General features: G+C 57.8%; 1 protein-coding gene across 1 annotated transcript; it reads right to left on the bottom strand.

Annotated features, from left to right (window-relative positions):
- Nucleotides 1-280: 280 nt before the first annotated feature.
- Nucleotides 281-15,028, bottom strand: NCS57_00751600 (uncharacterized protein; the record flags this gene model as incomplete). The annotated part of the gene is made up of 2 exons (XM_053057363.1): nucleotides 281-14,832; nucleotides 14,881-15,028. 2 exons carry the CDS (start codon nucleotides 15,026-15,028, stop codon nucleotides 281-283), a joined length of 14,700 nt encoding a protein of 4,899 aa, XP_052913558.1.
- Nucleotides 15,029-15,618: the final 590 nt, after the last annotated feature.

Raw genomic sequence — 15,618 nt, 5'->3', positions numbered from 1 at the left:
CGTTTTCCATGGCCAACTACTTCAAGGCAATGGATACCATTTCAAAGGAAACAAGACAAATAAATTAGGTTATGCGGACTCAATCAATATGCAGCAAAATAACTCTCAATCTGCCCGCCCTCGCAAATGCAAACATCACCCAACCTGCAACAGTTCTGTCGTGATCCCAGGTAACAAATACAAAAACACCATCTCAACAAACTCGTTCCTATCGTCACACATGATACAATGGTTGCTCTTCATGAAAAAATACAACGCAGCCAGCCGCGCCGCGCGCTCATTAGCTGCCAAACAGCTTCTTGAATGCACCCTTGATGCCTCCTGGCTTCTTCTTCTCCTCCTCCTTGGCTTGCGCCTTGCGCCGCTCCTCATGTCGAGCTTTGCGTCGCGAGTCCTCCGTGTCCATCCTGACGTGCCTGGATGGACGGGCATCTCGGTCTCGGGGAGATTCAGGTGCTGGCTCATCGCGTGTACGACGCGACCGAGGGCGTGCTTCATCCATCGACTCCCGAGGACGTCTGTACTTGGACCTTGTCCGCTTGGGCGCTTCTTCAACGGGAGGAGACTCCTTCGCTCGTTCTCTAATTGGTTCCGCCACAGCAGGCTCCTCGCGTGCAGGCGGCGGGTTATCTGAAGTCTTGATGCCGAAGAACCTCCTCCTAGGCGCAGGTGCAGGCGCAACCGACTCCTCTCGCTCTGCTGTTGAGGGGCGGTCCCTAATGTCATCAGGCCGAGGTCGCCCAGAGTGGCTGTGTCTCCGCGAGCGACGATGTCTCCGCTCCGGCTCGGCCTCTGGTTCCTTGCCCTTGACCTCCTGGGCCTCCTGGGCCTCCCTGGGGGCTTCTCGGAGGCGTGAAGGCTCACGCTTCCGCTCAGGTTCCTTCTCCTTTGCGCGCCGCTCTGCCCGCTCCGCCTTTCGCTTGTCGTGGGCCGCCTGTTCATCAGGCGTGCGGCGTCTGCGGCCAGAGCTACCAGAACTGCCTTCGGCAGAGAATCCACTGTCTCTCCTGGGAGTTCTGGGAGGCGTGCCCGGGGTGCCTGACCCGGCGCTATCGGGTCTGTAACGGCGGTGAGAGTGGGAACCGTGCGATGATCGCCTCGTACGCTCTCGCGGCTCCTCTTCACGGGGCAGAGCACGCGAGGAAGACTCCTCGACGGGAGCACGGGAACCACGCGATCGTGGCTCCTCCTCCCGGCGATAGCTACGGGGCTTGGGCTCTTCAGCACCTCGTGAGCTCCGTACCCTGGCCTCGCCTTCACCACGTGATCCACGAGATCGTGGTTCTTCGTCATCACGGTGTCTGCGAGAAGATCGACCCTCTTCATCCCGATCCCGATGAGACCTGCGACGGCGCCGACCCTCATCTTCATCCCGAGACCGGTGGGCTCTCTTGTCGTCCTCACCACGGCTCGATCTGTGTTCTTTGCCCTCCTCGTCACGGCTCCTGCTAGAGTGGTGCGAGCGGTGCGAGCGTCGGCGCCTGTGATGTCTGTCTCTGTCTCTATCGCTGCGCGACGAGTCAGATTCTCTGCTCCTGTCGTCTGCAAACCAGTCAGCATCGGACGTGTAGAGTTCCTCGAGCGCATCCTCGAAGCTCCTCCGTGGTGATGAAGAAACTGGGAAGTAGGAGTTCTCGGGATCCGCTGTCATCTGATGTTCCAGATTAGGTAGGTATGCATCATCATCATCATCATATTCTTCTTCTTCTTGATGCTGCCTGAGCAGCGGTGGGGGGCTGCTGGGAGGGCTCAGCGCCTCGGCGGCCGCATAGATGACTACCGCGGCAGCTACAGTGTCCTCTGCACGCTGGATCGACATCTTGCGCTTCCGCCGGAGGGTATGGGCTCGCTGTAAGTCGATCATATCTGTGTCAGGTATCACGATGCCAGGGGTTGGAGGCCTTATGCCTTCATGCTCGGTGGGTGAGGAGGGACCTGAGTGAGCAACATCTCTCCTCCTCAGTCCCTCCTCGATGGTAGTGGCAGGATGCCTGAGCTCTGGCCGCACAGGAACAGGGGCCATTGTCGACTCGCCTTCGGCCTGGAAAGAACGAGGTCTGGTTGCTACTGGTGCGGCCGCTCTTGAGGATGCGCCTTGGATCTCGAGGGAGCGAGGCCTAGGGGACACCTGCACAGCAGCTCTGGGCGATTCGCCCTTGGCGTCGAGAGAGCGAGGCCTCTGGGCTCTGTGTGCTGCTGCTTTTGATGACTCGCCCTGGGTCTCGAAAGTACGGTGTCTGAGCATAGGACGCACCGGTGTTCTAGACGGTTCGCCTTCAACCTGTAGAGGGAAGGGTCGCGGCACAGGTCTGGCTTCAGATACCCGGCTGGTAACGGGCATGAAGATAGGGTCCTTTGTGTAGATCTCGGTGCCAGGGCGTATCCTCAGCGACCTTCGAGGCCGTTGCTGCTGCGTCAAGAACGTTCGGGGAGGCTCGGCACGAGAGGGCCTTGCAACGGCCCGTTCGCCCTTTGCCTCTCGGGCGGCAGCAAGCCCAGAAGCCACGGCTGCAGCCCCGAGGCCTGTTCGCAAGACGGGGCTCGGTCTCTTGGGGCTGTCTCGTGCAATCTCGACTGCTTTGCCCTTGTCTCGCGGGGGGATCTGCACCACCCTCGGCGGCTTGGATGCTTCGGATTGAAGTAGCTCCATTGGCTTTGCCTCATGTTCTGTCGCAACCTCGGAGCTTGGAGATATTGGCTGCAGCTCGGCCGCCTCTCTTGGCTTGGCCTCAGGGGTTGGCTCCTGATCCGAGTCTTCATCGTCATCCATATCACGAGTACCGACACCGGGCAGTGTGTTGTGCTCACCAACATCTTGTTGAGGCTGCATTGAATGCAGAGATCGGCTTTCTGGGTAAGGATCTTCAACCGCAGTGTTGTATTCCTCGTCCTCTGAGCAGCTGCTGCTGTCCCACTCAGGTTCCTGGGCTTGAGAAGGCTGAGCCACAGCTTCAGGTGCTAAAGCAGCTGGTGCTGGTACCGGTGCTACACCGGTCGAGGGAGCAGCTGACGGGAGATCTCGAGTCTGAGGCGGTCTTTCGGTATGAGGCTCGTGTTCAGAGTCGCTTTCGTCTTCAGATGGTATCACTTCCACAGGTTTGGTATCAGCCTCAGCTCCTGCATGAGCAGGTAGAGACGTGTCTCTCATCTCTGTGGAGTCCTGGCGGCCCTGAAGCCCAGGTGCCGGGGCATCAGATGGGCCAAGGACAACGAAATCTGATTCATCATCTGAGTCTTCAGACTCGCTGAGGGCGCCTCTTGGAGCAACACCATCAGCCGTGTCAAGACCAGCAACATCTGGGCCGATGGCGCCTTTGGTTTTTGTAGGGCTTAACGGTTCGACGGTTGGTGGCTCCTCTGAGAGATCCGGCTGATCATGCGCCACCTCAATGATGGTGTCAGGCGATGAAGACCTCGACGGGCTTCCTGCCTCGTCAAGGCCCAGCAGAGATCTTCTCTCGACGCCGCCTGTGGGCTCAAAATGGGCTGGGCTGAGCATCGCGACTGGCGAATCGCGATAGAACAGAGGTGAAGGTGACTCGTCGCCAGCTAGTGCCCTCTCTCGGAGATCACGAGCTGGTGTTTTTGGCGAAACTGGCCCAGACACATGCTCATCGTGGTCGGAATCGTCCTCGTCAATAGGTCCATCCGCAACCGACTCCAAGAGTTCGAGCAGAAGGGATTGGATCTCGTCGCTCGAGTCGGAACCACCGTCGACCTCCTCATCCTCAAGAGTACGAGAAGAGGGCTCGAGCTCCGGAGAACTCACCTGGCGAGGTCGGGGGGTCTCTCGTGCATCTTGTGGAATGATGACGTGGAGAGTCCTGGAGGTTGGTGACGGAGGCTCCGAGCTGGATGCGTGCGATTCAACATCAGATCCCTCTTCTGAGGCAACTGCCGCTGTTACATCGATGGCTTTCTGGGCCGGGGCCTCTTCTCCAACAGTGTCAAGCTCATCCTTCTCCCGACTCATGTCACCCTGTGTGGATGCAACAGGTGGCACAGGAGCTTCAGTTTCGTCCTCTTCAGAGTCCTCATGGGAAGGTAGCTCTGGAATGCCAGGGGCAGCGGAAGTCTTCAGTGCCGGGCTCGATTCAGTGTCATGAAGCTCATCAGTTGCTGGGAGCGGTTCCTGGGGCTCTACAGTCCGAGCGACGATATTGGGAGTTGGAGATCTGGACGTTTCGTGATCTTTCAGCTCCGACACGTCAAGATCCCCGGTTGTCTGAGTATCTCCCAGATATTCACTTTCAGAAATCGGCAGGGCAGTAGGTTCTTGATGGCTCGCAGGGGAGACAGAACGGCTCAAGTGCTCGGGTTCAACAGCAGGTGCATCAACAGCTCGAGAGGCGATCTCTGCTGCTTCGACCTCACCTGGAGAAGAGTCTGGTAGGTGAACGGAAGTTTGGCGCGGCTCGGAACCGGGGGCCTGTCCGTCACCAGCGACACCACGTTCGATGCCAGCATCTGGAGTAGAAGCTCTAGAGGGGTGGGCTGACTCAGAATACACGCCAACAGTGAGCTCGTCAGTGCCAAGGCTATCTTGAGCGAGAGCCTTGTCCAGGGCGGATTCAGGTCCTGACGAGTAGGGTGAAGCGGTACCGGGCTTAGTCGCCGGCTCCGCGGGGCTTGAAGGGCTCAGCACTCCCGCATCACGGGTCTCGGTTTCGTGTGGCTCGTCATTCTCCGACTCAGAATCCGATTCCCCAGATTCGAAAGAAGCTGTAGCTTTCTCGAGCTCAGGCATGGCATCGTTTTGTTGGCTAGCCTTCTCTCCACCCTCAAGTTCTTCTGACACGAGCTCGGTATGGGCTGCTGGAGCGGACTTATCTTCATGAGAGGATTTGTCATCGCTATGTGCGCCAAGATCGAAGATCCCACGGTCTCCAGGGGTGCTTTCAGGTGATGCAGGCCTGGAGGCAACGGTCTGCTGCTCGAGGTCGAAAGTTTCGGCTTCTTTAGTGCCAAGGATGTCTTCGTCGGCTTCAGAGACTGTCGAGGCTGTCGGGGAGTGCGGTAGGTTCTTGGGGTGGGACACTCCCTCAGTGTCGTCAATTGTCATATCTGGGGAACTGGCCCGGTAAATGGACTTCAGTTGCTCTGGTGGCTGGCCTGAAGCTTCTTCCGTTGGTCCAAGGTGTCTCGGTTCCTCCGCGTCGGTGCCACTAAGAGAAGAATGAGAGCGCGAGAGAACTTCAACGGGTGGCAGTGCGTCATCATCCTTCTCCTCGGGCTTCGACACAGAGGTCAGCGGTTCCTGGACCTCCTGGTCTGTGCCCTTGGTATCGCGAGATAGATCCTCGGTTGTTTGCTGTCCTTCCTCTAGCTTGTCATCGAACGCAACGGGCTCTTCGAACTGAGACCCTACGGCTGGCGGCGACAACTCAGGCTCTGTGGAACCTGACTTGAAGTCGTCATCAATGGCCTCGGTCTGCTCAGGCTCCAGATGCAAAACTGCGCGGTCTTGGGGTATCTCTCCCGGCGTCTGCAGTACGCTCTCGAAATCAGTGTCGAGGATTTTGGGCTCGTGCAGTGTGGTATCAGCGGTAGGGAGAGCTTGCAATAGTCCCAACATGGACACTTCCTGTGTTGGTTCTAAAGCTGGTGTTCTCTCAACTTGAGGTCCAATTTCGGCAGGTTTTGTTTCCTCTTCAAGTCGAACTCCAAGAGACACAGGATCCTGAGCCTCCTCCTTGCCAGTCATCTGCTGTTCCTCTTCCGAATCTGAGTCGGGAACATTGGTGCTTACAGAGGCCGCAGCTGGAGTGTCCGAGTCTTGTGCAACCTCCGGTGATATCGCTTGTTGGTCGATAGTTTCGGGATCGGAAGCGTCGGTTGTCCCGGATTTCGCAGCAACCACATCAATGGGGCTTGAAGGTCGGCCGGCAGTTTCAGAGAGTGATGCCGGTCCCTCCGCCTCTGAGCCTGCTTTCTCATCCTCTTCAGTTTGCATGCTAACAGCTGCAGATGGGCGGGAGACGCTGGGGAGGTTTGCCGTGTCTCCCTCTACTTCGAGGTCAGAGACGCCAGTCTTGGGCATCTGAGTCTCTGCATCGGTGTCAGAGGTCAGCACAGCTGGGGTTTCGGGCTGCTCAAGTGGCAGCTCTCTGTCGCCCAGTTGTGATGCAGACGAGTTATTGGCAACGGGAATTGGTGAGTTGGCGTCCATTCCATCAGTCTGCGCGTTGCCATCGTGAGCATCATCAGCTGGCTCTTTGGCGTGTGCTTCAGGTGTGGTTGGTGATTCCATGTAAATGTTTACAGGCTCAGCCCCAGCCTCAGCGGCCTCTCTCTCCACGGCTTCCGTTGATTGGTCTGTGGCACCATGATTCTGAGGTGCGGGGACTTCGACACCATCATTGGCTTCTGAGACGGCGTGGCTGACAGCCAGATCGGCGCCATCTGCTTCTGCGACCGAATCTGGCTCTTTGGCGACAACTGGAACGACATGCTCGGGAGCCTTGACAGCCGCTTCTTGGCTTTCTGGCGCTGGGTCTGAGGGCTCATTCGGCAACTGCTGCTTGGCGTCATCGCCACTTTCTGGGGTAAGCTTCGCTGCCGGACAAGTTTCTATGGCAACTTGCTCCTCAGCCTGCCCATTCGTCTCCTCACCATCTTGACGAGAACCATCTTGGCCCAGAGTGTCTCTCGTCACCAGCGGCTCCTCAACGTCGCCCAGAACCTCGGCCTTTGGCTCTGGACGCGTGGGATCCTCCGCTACTCCAATGTTCGTATTCTGGCCCGAACTCGGCTCGTGTAACCCTGGCATCGTGATTTCTGTGATAGTTTGATCATCTTCTGTGCAAGACGGAGCAAGCGATTTCGCCTCGCTGGCTCCATCGCGCTCGTCGGCCGCTTCAACAATCTGCGGCTGGCTCGAATCATGAGCGATAGGTGTGAGTTCTGTATCATCCTCGTTGGGTGGTAATTCTCGCTGTCCCTGGGTATCGTCTGAAAGTAACTCCAAAACTCCGTGATCCATATCTTCTTGTAACTCCGTAGCGGGGAGTCCCAAACGTTGCGGAAAATCAAAAGGGGTATCGTTTAATGAATGTCGTTCCTCACCTTTTTTCGCCTGCTTCTTTTCGCCTGGAATCGGACCAAGAGTATCTTTGCTCTCTTCTTCTTCCTTGGCCTTGGCCTCTGCCTCTGCCTCTGCTCTAGCTTTTTCGTCATCTTTCTTCTCGGCTTCGGCGGCCTTTTCTGCTTCAGGCTCGGGAGGCGACTTGGTAGCGGCGTCTTCAGGCTCTGGAGCAGGTGCTTCTTCAGCAGATGCTTCCTCGGCAGGTTTGGCATCTGCCTCTGGTGCGGGAGGTTCCTGTTCTTCCGGCTTGTCGTCTGTCTCTGCTGCGCGTGCAACAGTCTCTTCGGCAGGTTTCTCCTCTTCATCAGGGGCCTTCACGTCATCAGCTGGTTTTTCATCAGTGGAAGGTGCTTCTTCAGCCGGTTTGGCGTCTTCGGCTGGAGCAGTTGTCGCATCTTCAGCTGGTGGATCTTCGGGGGCAGCTCTGGCTGCCTCCTCCGTTGCGGGAGCCTCCTCGGCGGGCTGTTCAGTCGCAACCTCTTCCTTGGCCTCATCAGCTGGAGCCGCAGGTGCTTCCTCGCTGGGCTTTTCTTCGGCTGCGGATGTTTCCTCGGCTGGTTTAGCGTTGTCGTCGGGCTTCTCCTCGGGTGCTGCGGTTTCTTCCTCTGGTTTGTCGTCAGCAGGTTTGGAATCCTCCTCTGGCTTGGCTTCAGCAGCCGGTTTTTCGTCAGCGGGTTCCTCTTCAACTGCCTTGGCCTCTTCTTCTGCCTTAGATTCAGCTGCGGGCGCTTCTTCAGTTGTCTCGACGGCGGTGGGCGTGGCCTGTTCCTCGGGTTTGTCGTCAGTTGAAGGCGCTTCTTCAGGTTCCGCCTTCTCAGCAGCGGGGGCCTCCTCAGCTGGCTTCTCCTCTACTGGTTTCTCCTCGGTAGCAGCCTCGGTAGCAGCCTCAGCAGCGGGAGCTTCTTCGACTGGCTGCTCCTCTGCTGACTTCTCCTCAGCAGCAGGCTCTTCGACTGGCTTCTCCTCAGCTGGCTTCTCCTCAGTAGCAGTCTCAGTAACGGGAGCCTCTTCAGCTGGCTTCTCTGCTGGTTCAGGCTCCTTGTCGGCGACAGCAGCGGGTGCCTCCTCGGCAGGTTTCTCTTCGGCAGCCGGAGAATCTTCAGTAGCCTTTTCCTCAGCAGCGGCGGCAACAACAACAGGTGCCTCTTCGATGGACTTCTCCTCAGCTGGTTCGGGCTCCTTCTCGGTAGCAGAAGCCTCTGCAGCGGGTTCTTCAGCTGGCTTCTCCTCCGCGGGCTTCTCCTCAGTAGCGGGGGCCTCCTCAGCAGGTTTCTCTTCAGTGGTTACCTCAGCGGCAGGAGCCTCTTCTGCTGGCTTCTCCTCAGCGGCGGTCTCAGCAGGAGACTCTTCTGCGGGCTTCTCTGCCGGTTCAGCAGCGGGAGTTTCTTCGGCTGGCTTCTCCTCAGCTGGTTTCTCTTCAACAGCAGCCTCAGTAGCAGGTTCAGGCTTCTCTTCAGCAGCAGTAGCCTCAGCAGCAGCGGGTTCTTCAGCTGGCTTCTCTGCCGGTTCAGGCTCTTTCTCGGTGGCAGCAGCCTCAGCAGCGGGTTCTTCAGTTGCTTTCTCCTCAGCCGGCTTCTCCTCAGCAGCATCGGATTCCTCAGCCGGTTTCTCCTCGGCGGTGGGAGTTTCCGCGGCAGCAGCCTCCTCAGACGGTTTCTCTTCCGCGGGCTTCTCCTCGGCAGCAGCCTCAACAGCGGGTTCCTCTGCAGGCTTCTTCTCTGCTGGTTCCTCCTTATCGGTAGCAGCAGCCTCGGTGGCAGGTTCTTCGGCTGGTTTCTCGTCGACGGAGGGGGCCTCTTCTGCCGGCTTCTCTTCTGCAGACTTCTCCTCGGCAGCAGCAGTGTCAGCGGTGGGTTCTTCAGCTGGCTTCTCTTCCACTACCGGAGCCTCTGCAGCAGGAGCTTCTTCAGCAGGCTGCTCGGCCCGTTCAGGCTCCTTTTCAACGACAGGGGCCTTTTCGGCAGTAGGTGCCTCCTCGGCCGACTTCTCCTCAGCCGTAGGTGCCTCTTCTGATGGCTTCTCCTCTGCAGCAGCGGGAGCTTCTTCGGTTGGCTTCTCCTCGGCGGCAGGCTCTTCGACTGGCTTGTCCTCGGCTGGCTTCTCCTCTGCAGGCTTCTCCTCTGGTGACTCGGGCTCCTTGTCAGCAGCAGTAGTCTTAGCAGCTGGTGCCGGCTCTTCGTCGACTATGGTTGCAGTGTCCTCGGGCTTCTCATCGCTGGCCTGAGGTGTAACCTCTGGAGAACTGTCTGGTTGCTTTGCGGATTCAGGTTCGGCGGCCGAGGCCTCTTCCTTGGCTTCGTCGGCAGGCTCCTTTGCCTCATCCTCGTCCTTGGCGATTTCCTTTGGTGCCTCCGGTTCAGCAGCTTTCCCAGCATCGCCACCAGCATCGGCCTCAACAAGAGTCACCTCGGCTGGCTTCTCTGCGGGGGCTTCCGATCCGGCATCGTCTGTGTCGGACTTGTCTGCAACACTCTCTGCCTCCTTCTCGGCTGCAGGCTCGGACTTTTCTTCTGGAGCTTCTGTAGCCTCTGGAGCAGGTGCTGCCTTCTCATCTTCGGCTTTAGAGGGGGCCTCGTCGTCAGATTCGTCGTCACTGTCGGAGTTGGAGGCTGCCTCAGCATCTGGCTTGACGGTCTCAGAAGTCGGCGTCTCCTTTTCAGCATCAGGGGTTGTTTTCTTGTTGTCAACCTCAGGGGGGGGTTCGTCGTTTGATTCGTCGTCACTGTCAGAATCCTCCGCCTTATCGGTATCTGGCTTCTCGACGTCAGGAGCAGGGGCCGTTTTCTCAGCCTCAGAAGCAGATGTCGCTTTGTCGGCCTCGGGAACCGCCTTGTCGTTTCCGGCTTTAGAAGCGTTCCCGTCGTCAGAATCGTCGTCACTATCAGAGTCGTCGTCGTTCTGGGCATCTGGCTTCGCAGCCTCGGGAGCGGGTGCCTCTTTCTCAGCCTCAGGAGTCGCTTTGTCGTCTCCCGCCTTAGCAGGATCCTCACCATCAGATTCGTCATCACTATCAGAATCTTGGTCCTTCTTGGCATCCGGCGTTTCAACCTCAGCAGGTGCCTCTTTCTCAGCCTCGGGGGCAGGCGTCGCTTTCTCGTCTCCAGCCTGAGGAGGTTCCTCGTCATCGGATTCATCATCGCTATCGGAGTCCTTGGCTTGGTCGGCACCAGGCTTTTCGGCCTCGGCGGGTGTCTCTTTCTCGACCTCGGCAGCGGGCGTCGCTTTCTCCTCCACAGCTTTGGGGGCTTCCTCGTCATCGGAGTCATCCTCGCTATCGGAATCATGAGCCTTCTCGGCGTCAGGCTCTTTAGATGAGGTTTCAGTAGCAGCCGGTTCTCCCTCTGCTTCCTCCTTTGGCTTGGTCTCGGAAGGCTTGGGAGTCTCTTCTGCTGTGGGCTCTGGCTTGGCTTCCTCAGTTGGGGCTGCGGATTCCTCCTTTGCGGCTGCAGCGGCTGGCTCCTTGTCGGCATCAGGGCTGTCCTCTGAAGCGTCACTCTCTGAGTCACTCTCCGAGTCGGGGGACGGTGCAGGTGCAGTCGTCTCTGTTGGGGTTTCAGGAGTAGCCTCTTCAGGCTCAGCCTTCGATGATACTTCTGGGGGCTGATTCTTCTCAGCGTCGTCATCCGCGGAGTCCGAGTCTTCTGTGGCTTTGGAACTATCGGGGACCTCTGAGGGGGCCTCCTTTGGCGCTTCAGGCTTGGACTCTGGTGTCGCCTCAGCAACTGGCTGATCATCTTCGTTGTCGCTGTCAGAATCGGAATCACCGCTTTTCTCGGCAGAGGCAGAGGCAGCATTGGCGTCGAGCTCTTCTTTAGGCTTCGCATCGTCAGCTGCTGGCTTCGGCTCCGGCGCTGATTCGGCAGGAGTCTCCGGGGCCTCTTTGTCCTTATCCTCCGGCTGAGCAGGTGTTTCGGCGGCGGCGTTGGTCTCGGCCTCTGTAGAAGCGGCTGCGTCCGCATCCTTCGTCTCATCATCGTCGGGTGCGGAGACCTCAGCTTCGGGCTCCTTGGCCTCTGCTGTTGCCGCCTTTCCCTCAGACTCAGCTTCAGACTCAGAATCTGATGTCTCGTCAGGCTTTTCGGTGGCCTTTGGCTCCTCTGCTTCAGCGGTTCCAGCTTTCTCGGTCTCACCAGCATCTTCACCATCAGTGGATTTGTCGTCCTCTGAGGGTTTCACCTCTGATTCAACCTTCTCGTCATCAGCAGCCTTCGCTTCCTGAGCTGCCTTGCCATCATCCGCTTCAGCTGCTTCAGGAGGTTGGTCTTCCGTAGCAGGTGGTTTTTTGTCAGCGGGGTCATCATCCGATGTAGCGTGTGCTTCTTCTTCGGTAACTTTCCCGTCAGTAGTCGAGGCGGCCTCGTCTTTTGCTTCGGGAGACGCGGTTTCTTTGGCCTGTTCTTCCGAATCATCGCCAGCAGTCTTGCCATCTGTGGTAGCGTTGTCCCCAGCCTTGGATTCTTCGCTCTCGGCCTTGTCACCGGATTCTGTTTGCTCTGGTTCGACAGGCTCCTCAGTCTCGGCAGACTCCTCCTCGGCATTCTTGGTCTCGGCTGCGGCAGGCTGTTCGGTTGCCTCAGGTTGTTGTTCTGTCTCCTTTTCGGGTTTCATCTCTTCAATAGACTTGGCCTCGGTCTCAGGAGTGCCGTTGGCGGTTTTGTTCTCTTCAGCTGGTTCGACTTCCGCAGAAGGCGTCTCCTCTGGTTCAGCTGGTTTAACTTCCTCGGCAGGCTTGTCATCTGATTCAGAGGTATCTGCTTCAGTTGCCTTAGCATCTTCGGCAGGTTTCTCCTCTAATTCAGCAGACTTAGCTTCCTCAGGGGATTTGTCGTTTGCTTCGGCAGGGGTAGATTCCTCGACGGGTTTCTCTGATTCAGCTGGCTTGGCTTCTTCGGTGGACTTGTCATCAGCTTCAGCGGGGGCGGCTTCTTCAGCCGGCTTATCCTCCGCTACGGCTGGCTTGACTTCCTCGGCCGGCTTGCCATCTGATTCAGAGGTCTCGTCATCTGCTTCAGTCGCCTTGAGTTCTTCGACAGGTTTCTCCTCCAATGCAGCAGGGGTAGATTCCTCGACGGGCTTCTCTGCTTCGACCGGGCTGGCTTCTTCAGAAGGCTTATCATCTGATTCGGATGGCTTTTCTGCTTCGGCAGGCTTTTCCTCAGCAGCAGGGGTCTCTTCAGCTTCGACAGGCTTGCTTTCCTCGGCAGGCTTCGCCTCTGCTTCGGTGGGCTTCTCAGCCGAGGGCACCTCTTCGGCTGGCTTGTCACCTGCTTCGGCGGGCTTTTCCTCAGCAGCTGGTGTCTCCTCTGCTTCGACAGGCTTGCTTTCCTCGGCAGGCTTCGCCTCTGCTTCGGTGGGCTTCTCCTCAGCCGAGGGCACCTCTCCAGCTGGCTTGTCGTCTAAGTCGGCCGGCTTTTCTGCTTCTGCAGGTTTAGCTTCGTTGGCCGGCTTCTCCTCGCCCGCAGGCGCCTCTTCAACGGCCTTGTCCTCTGCTTCGGCAGACTTCTCCTCGCCCGCAGGTGTTTCCTCAGCGGGTTTCTCCTCGACTGCAGGTGCCTCTGCGACTGACTTATCGTCTGGCTCAGCAGGTTTCTCCTCAGTCGAGGCCTCTTCCGCGGGCTTCTCTTCGGCGGCTGCCTCGACAGCAGGGGGGGCTTCTTCAGCTCCGGGCTTATCGTCTGCTTCGGCCGACTTCTCCTCAGCAGGCTTGTCGTCTGCTTCGGTAGGCTTTTCCTCAGCAGCAGGTGCCTTCTCTGCTTCAGCAGGTTTCTCCTCAGCTGCGGGCACCTCTTCCGCGGGCTTCTCTTCGGCGGCGGCCTCGACAGCAGGCTCTTCAGCTGGCTTCTCCTCTGCTGGTTCAGGCTCCTTATCGGTAGCAGCAGCCGCAGCAGCGGGTTCAGGCTTCTCTTCAGCATCAGTAGCCTCAGCAGCAGCAGGTTCTTCAGGTGGCTTCTCTGCCGGTTCAGGCTCTTTGTCGGCAGCCGCGGCGGGAGCTTCTTCAGCTGGTTTTTCCTCAGCGGCGGCCTCGACAGTAGGGGCTTCTTCGGCTGGCTTGTCGTCTGCTTCGGCTGGCTTGTCATCTGCTTCAGCAGGCTTCTCTTCAGTCGGGGGTGCTTCTTCGGTAGGCTTCGCTTCTTCAGCGGCGGTCTCCTCTTGGGGGCCCTTATCCGCCTCCGCAGGGGACTCCTCTGACTCGGGAGACTTCTCTTCCGATGCAGCAGCCTTTTCCTCCTCCGCGGGCTTCTCTTCCTCGGACTTGGCGTCGCCCGCTGGTTGAGACTCCTCAGCGGACTCTTCAGGCTTAGCTTCATCAGCAGGCTTCTCTGCGTCAGGAGCAGCTTCCTCTGAAGGGGGTGCAGGCTCTTCAGCCGGCTTCTCCTCTTCTGACGCCTTGGCCTCATCTGGCGTTGCATCACTACCCGGAGCTGCTTCGTCCGCTGGTGATGACTCCTCGCCCGCAGGTTTGGCCTCCGCATCAGATTCGGCCGCCTTGTCCTCCTCCTTTGCATCAGCAGCCGGGGCGCTCCTCTCCGCCGTCTCGCTGCCGTCGGCGACAGATGCCTTGTCTTCGGAAGATTTTGCGTCCTTGGACGAGTGTGCGTGTTTCGACTTGTGGTGGTGAGACTTTTCAGCTTTTGCGGCAGCCTTCTTCTCCTTTTCCTTCTTTTCCTTCTCTTTCTTCTCCTTCTCCTTCTTCTCTTTTTCCTTCTTTTCCTTCTCTTTCTTTTCCTTCTCTTTCCTCTCTCTCTCCTCCTTCTCCTTCTTTTCCTTCTCTTTCTTCTCTTTCTCCTTCTTCTTCTTCTTTTCCTTTTTCGTCAAGGCCTTCTTCTCCACAGGAGCTGCAGTCTCGTCCTCACCACCACCGTCGTCATTCTCGGCTGCTTCTTCTTTGGGAGTTTCTGACCCCTCGGGTTCGGCAGGCGTCTCTTCTGCAGCTGGGGCCTTTTCCTCGTTTGCAGGAGTCTCGGCCTTGGCGGTGCTGTCGTCCTCGGCGGCCGCTTCTTCAGGAGCAGGTACTTCGTCTTTGGCCGCTGTCTCTTCTGTTGACGCTTCCCCCTCCTTGGACTCCTCTTCCTTTGGAGCCTCTTCCGTGGGCGCGGCTTCTGTAGATGCCTCCTCCTTAGACGTGTCTTCTGCGGGAGTCTCTTCTGTGGGTACCTCTTTTGAGGCGGTCTCCTCTTTGGACGCCTCGTCTGTTGATGTCTCCTCTTTGTCGGGCGTCTCTTCAGGTTCGGCAGCTGGTGTTTCTTCTGTGGTGGGTGTTTCTTCGGCTGGTGCGTCTTCTTCCTTCGCGGTGTCCTTGTCCTCCTCCTTGGGAGCTTCTTCTGCCGCTGGTGTTTCCTCTTCGGCGGCTGGTGTCTCCTCGGCCTTCTCTTCTGGCTCTGTAGGTTCTGGGTCCTCTGACTTCGTCTCCGCCTCCTCAACCTTCTCCTCCTCCTTGTCCTTCTCGACAGGTGGAGGCAGGGGAACTGGTGGAGGTGGCAACAGAGTCTTTTGGTCCTTCTTCTTACTCTTCTTGTTCTTCTTCTTGCTGGATGATGATACAGGTGCAGGCCATGTTTCCTCCGCTGGCGGATCTGGTGCTGGGGGTGGCACGAAAGCTGCTGCTTCTGCTTCGGCTGCCGCTGCCGCTGCCGCCCTCTCTTGTTGCTTCTTCAGCTTCTTCCTCTCCTTCTTGGTGAGAGCTGCTTGTGGTGGAGGTGAGGGTGCCTCCATTGGCACCCTCATGTATGATGGATATCCATTGTCGCCTAGAGAAAACTCAGCAAAGGAAGCCTCTCATGGCAGAGTATACTCACCTTGGTACTCGTCCCTCTCTTGGTCCTCCGTGTCTGAGAAATCCGGTCTTGAGTACTGAATATTTGAGAAATTGGAAAACTGTACATGGTTCCAATCAATATGCGTCCTGTTACCAGGATAGTAGGAGCCGTAGTAGCCAGAATCCATACTTTCTCTCCCTTGTCTTCACCCGACATCACGGGAAGGTCTAGGTTCAAAAAACCTGGGGAGCGACTCTATTATCTTGCTGCTTGCAGATGGGCCGGTCAGGCGATCGGGTAGATGCAGTAGGGCCGCCAAGCGGGACGTTAGATCTCTCTCAGACCCTGAAGGATGTCAAGCCTACCTAGGATGTACCCGTAACTGTAGCCTGTACAAGACGGATAGGTTGTCACCGTACCTACGCAGTAGTCTGTTGACGGAAAATGGGGGGCGGATGGGGGTGGGCGCGTCTGTGTCGGGGGTATCACGCGGCGTACAGCAGGACACGACAACGCAGGGAAAATAGGGACAAGAAATGCTATTGGACGACGCAAAGCGAGGCAGAAGGGATGGGTTCTCAGTAACGATGATTTGCGAGATGCAGGCCTCGGATCATAACGGGCGAACGGGTGGGAAGTCCGGAGAGGTCATTAACGAGATTTCTTGAGGCGGGATGGGTCCATTTCCTCGAGACAAGAGGTTGCCAAAGACAAAAAAGCATGCAAGCCCGACAGGCTAAGCTCAATGCCCAGTCCCCTGCTCGCAATGGGCCACAG

Source organism: Fusarium keratoplasticum, chromosome 5 (assembly GCF_025433545.1).
Source record: "Fusarium keratoplasticum isolate Fu6.1 chromosome 5, whole genome shotgun sequence".
Taxonomy (NCBI): domain Eukaryota; kingdom Fungi; phylum Ascomycota; class Sordariomycetes; order Hypocreales; family Nectriaceae; genus Fusarium; species Fusarium keratoplasticum.
The sequence above is the reverse complement of the archived record's forward strand: the minus strand, read 5'-3'. Positions and strand labels throughout refer to the sequence as shown.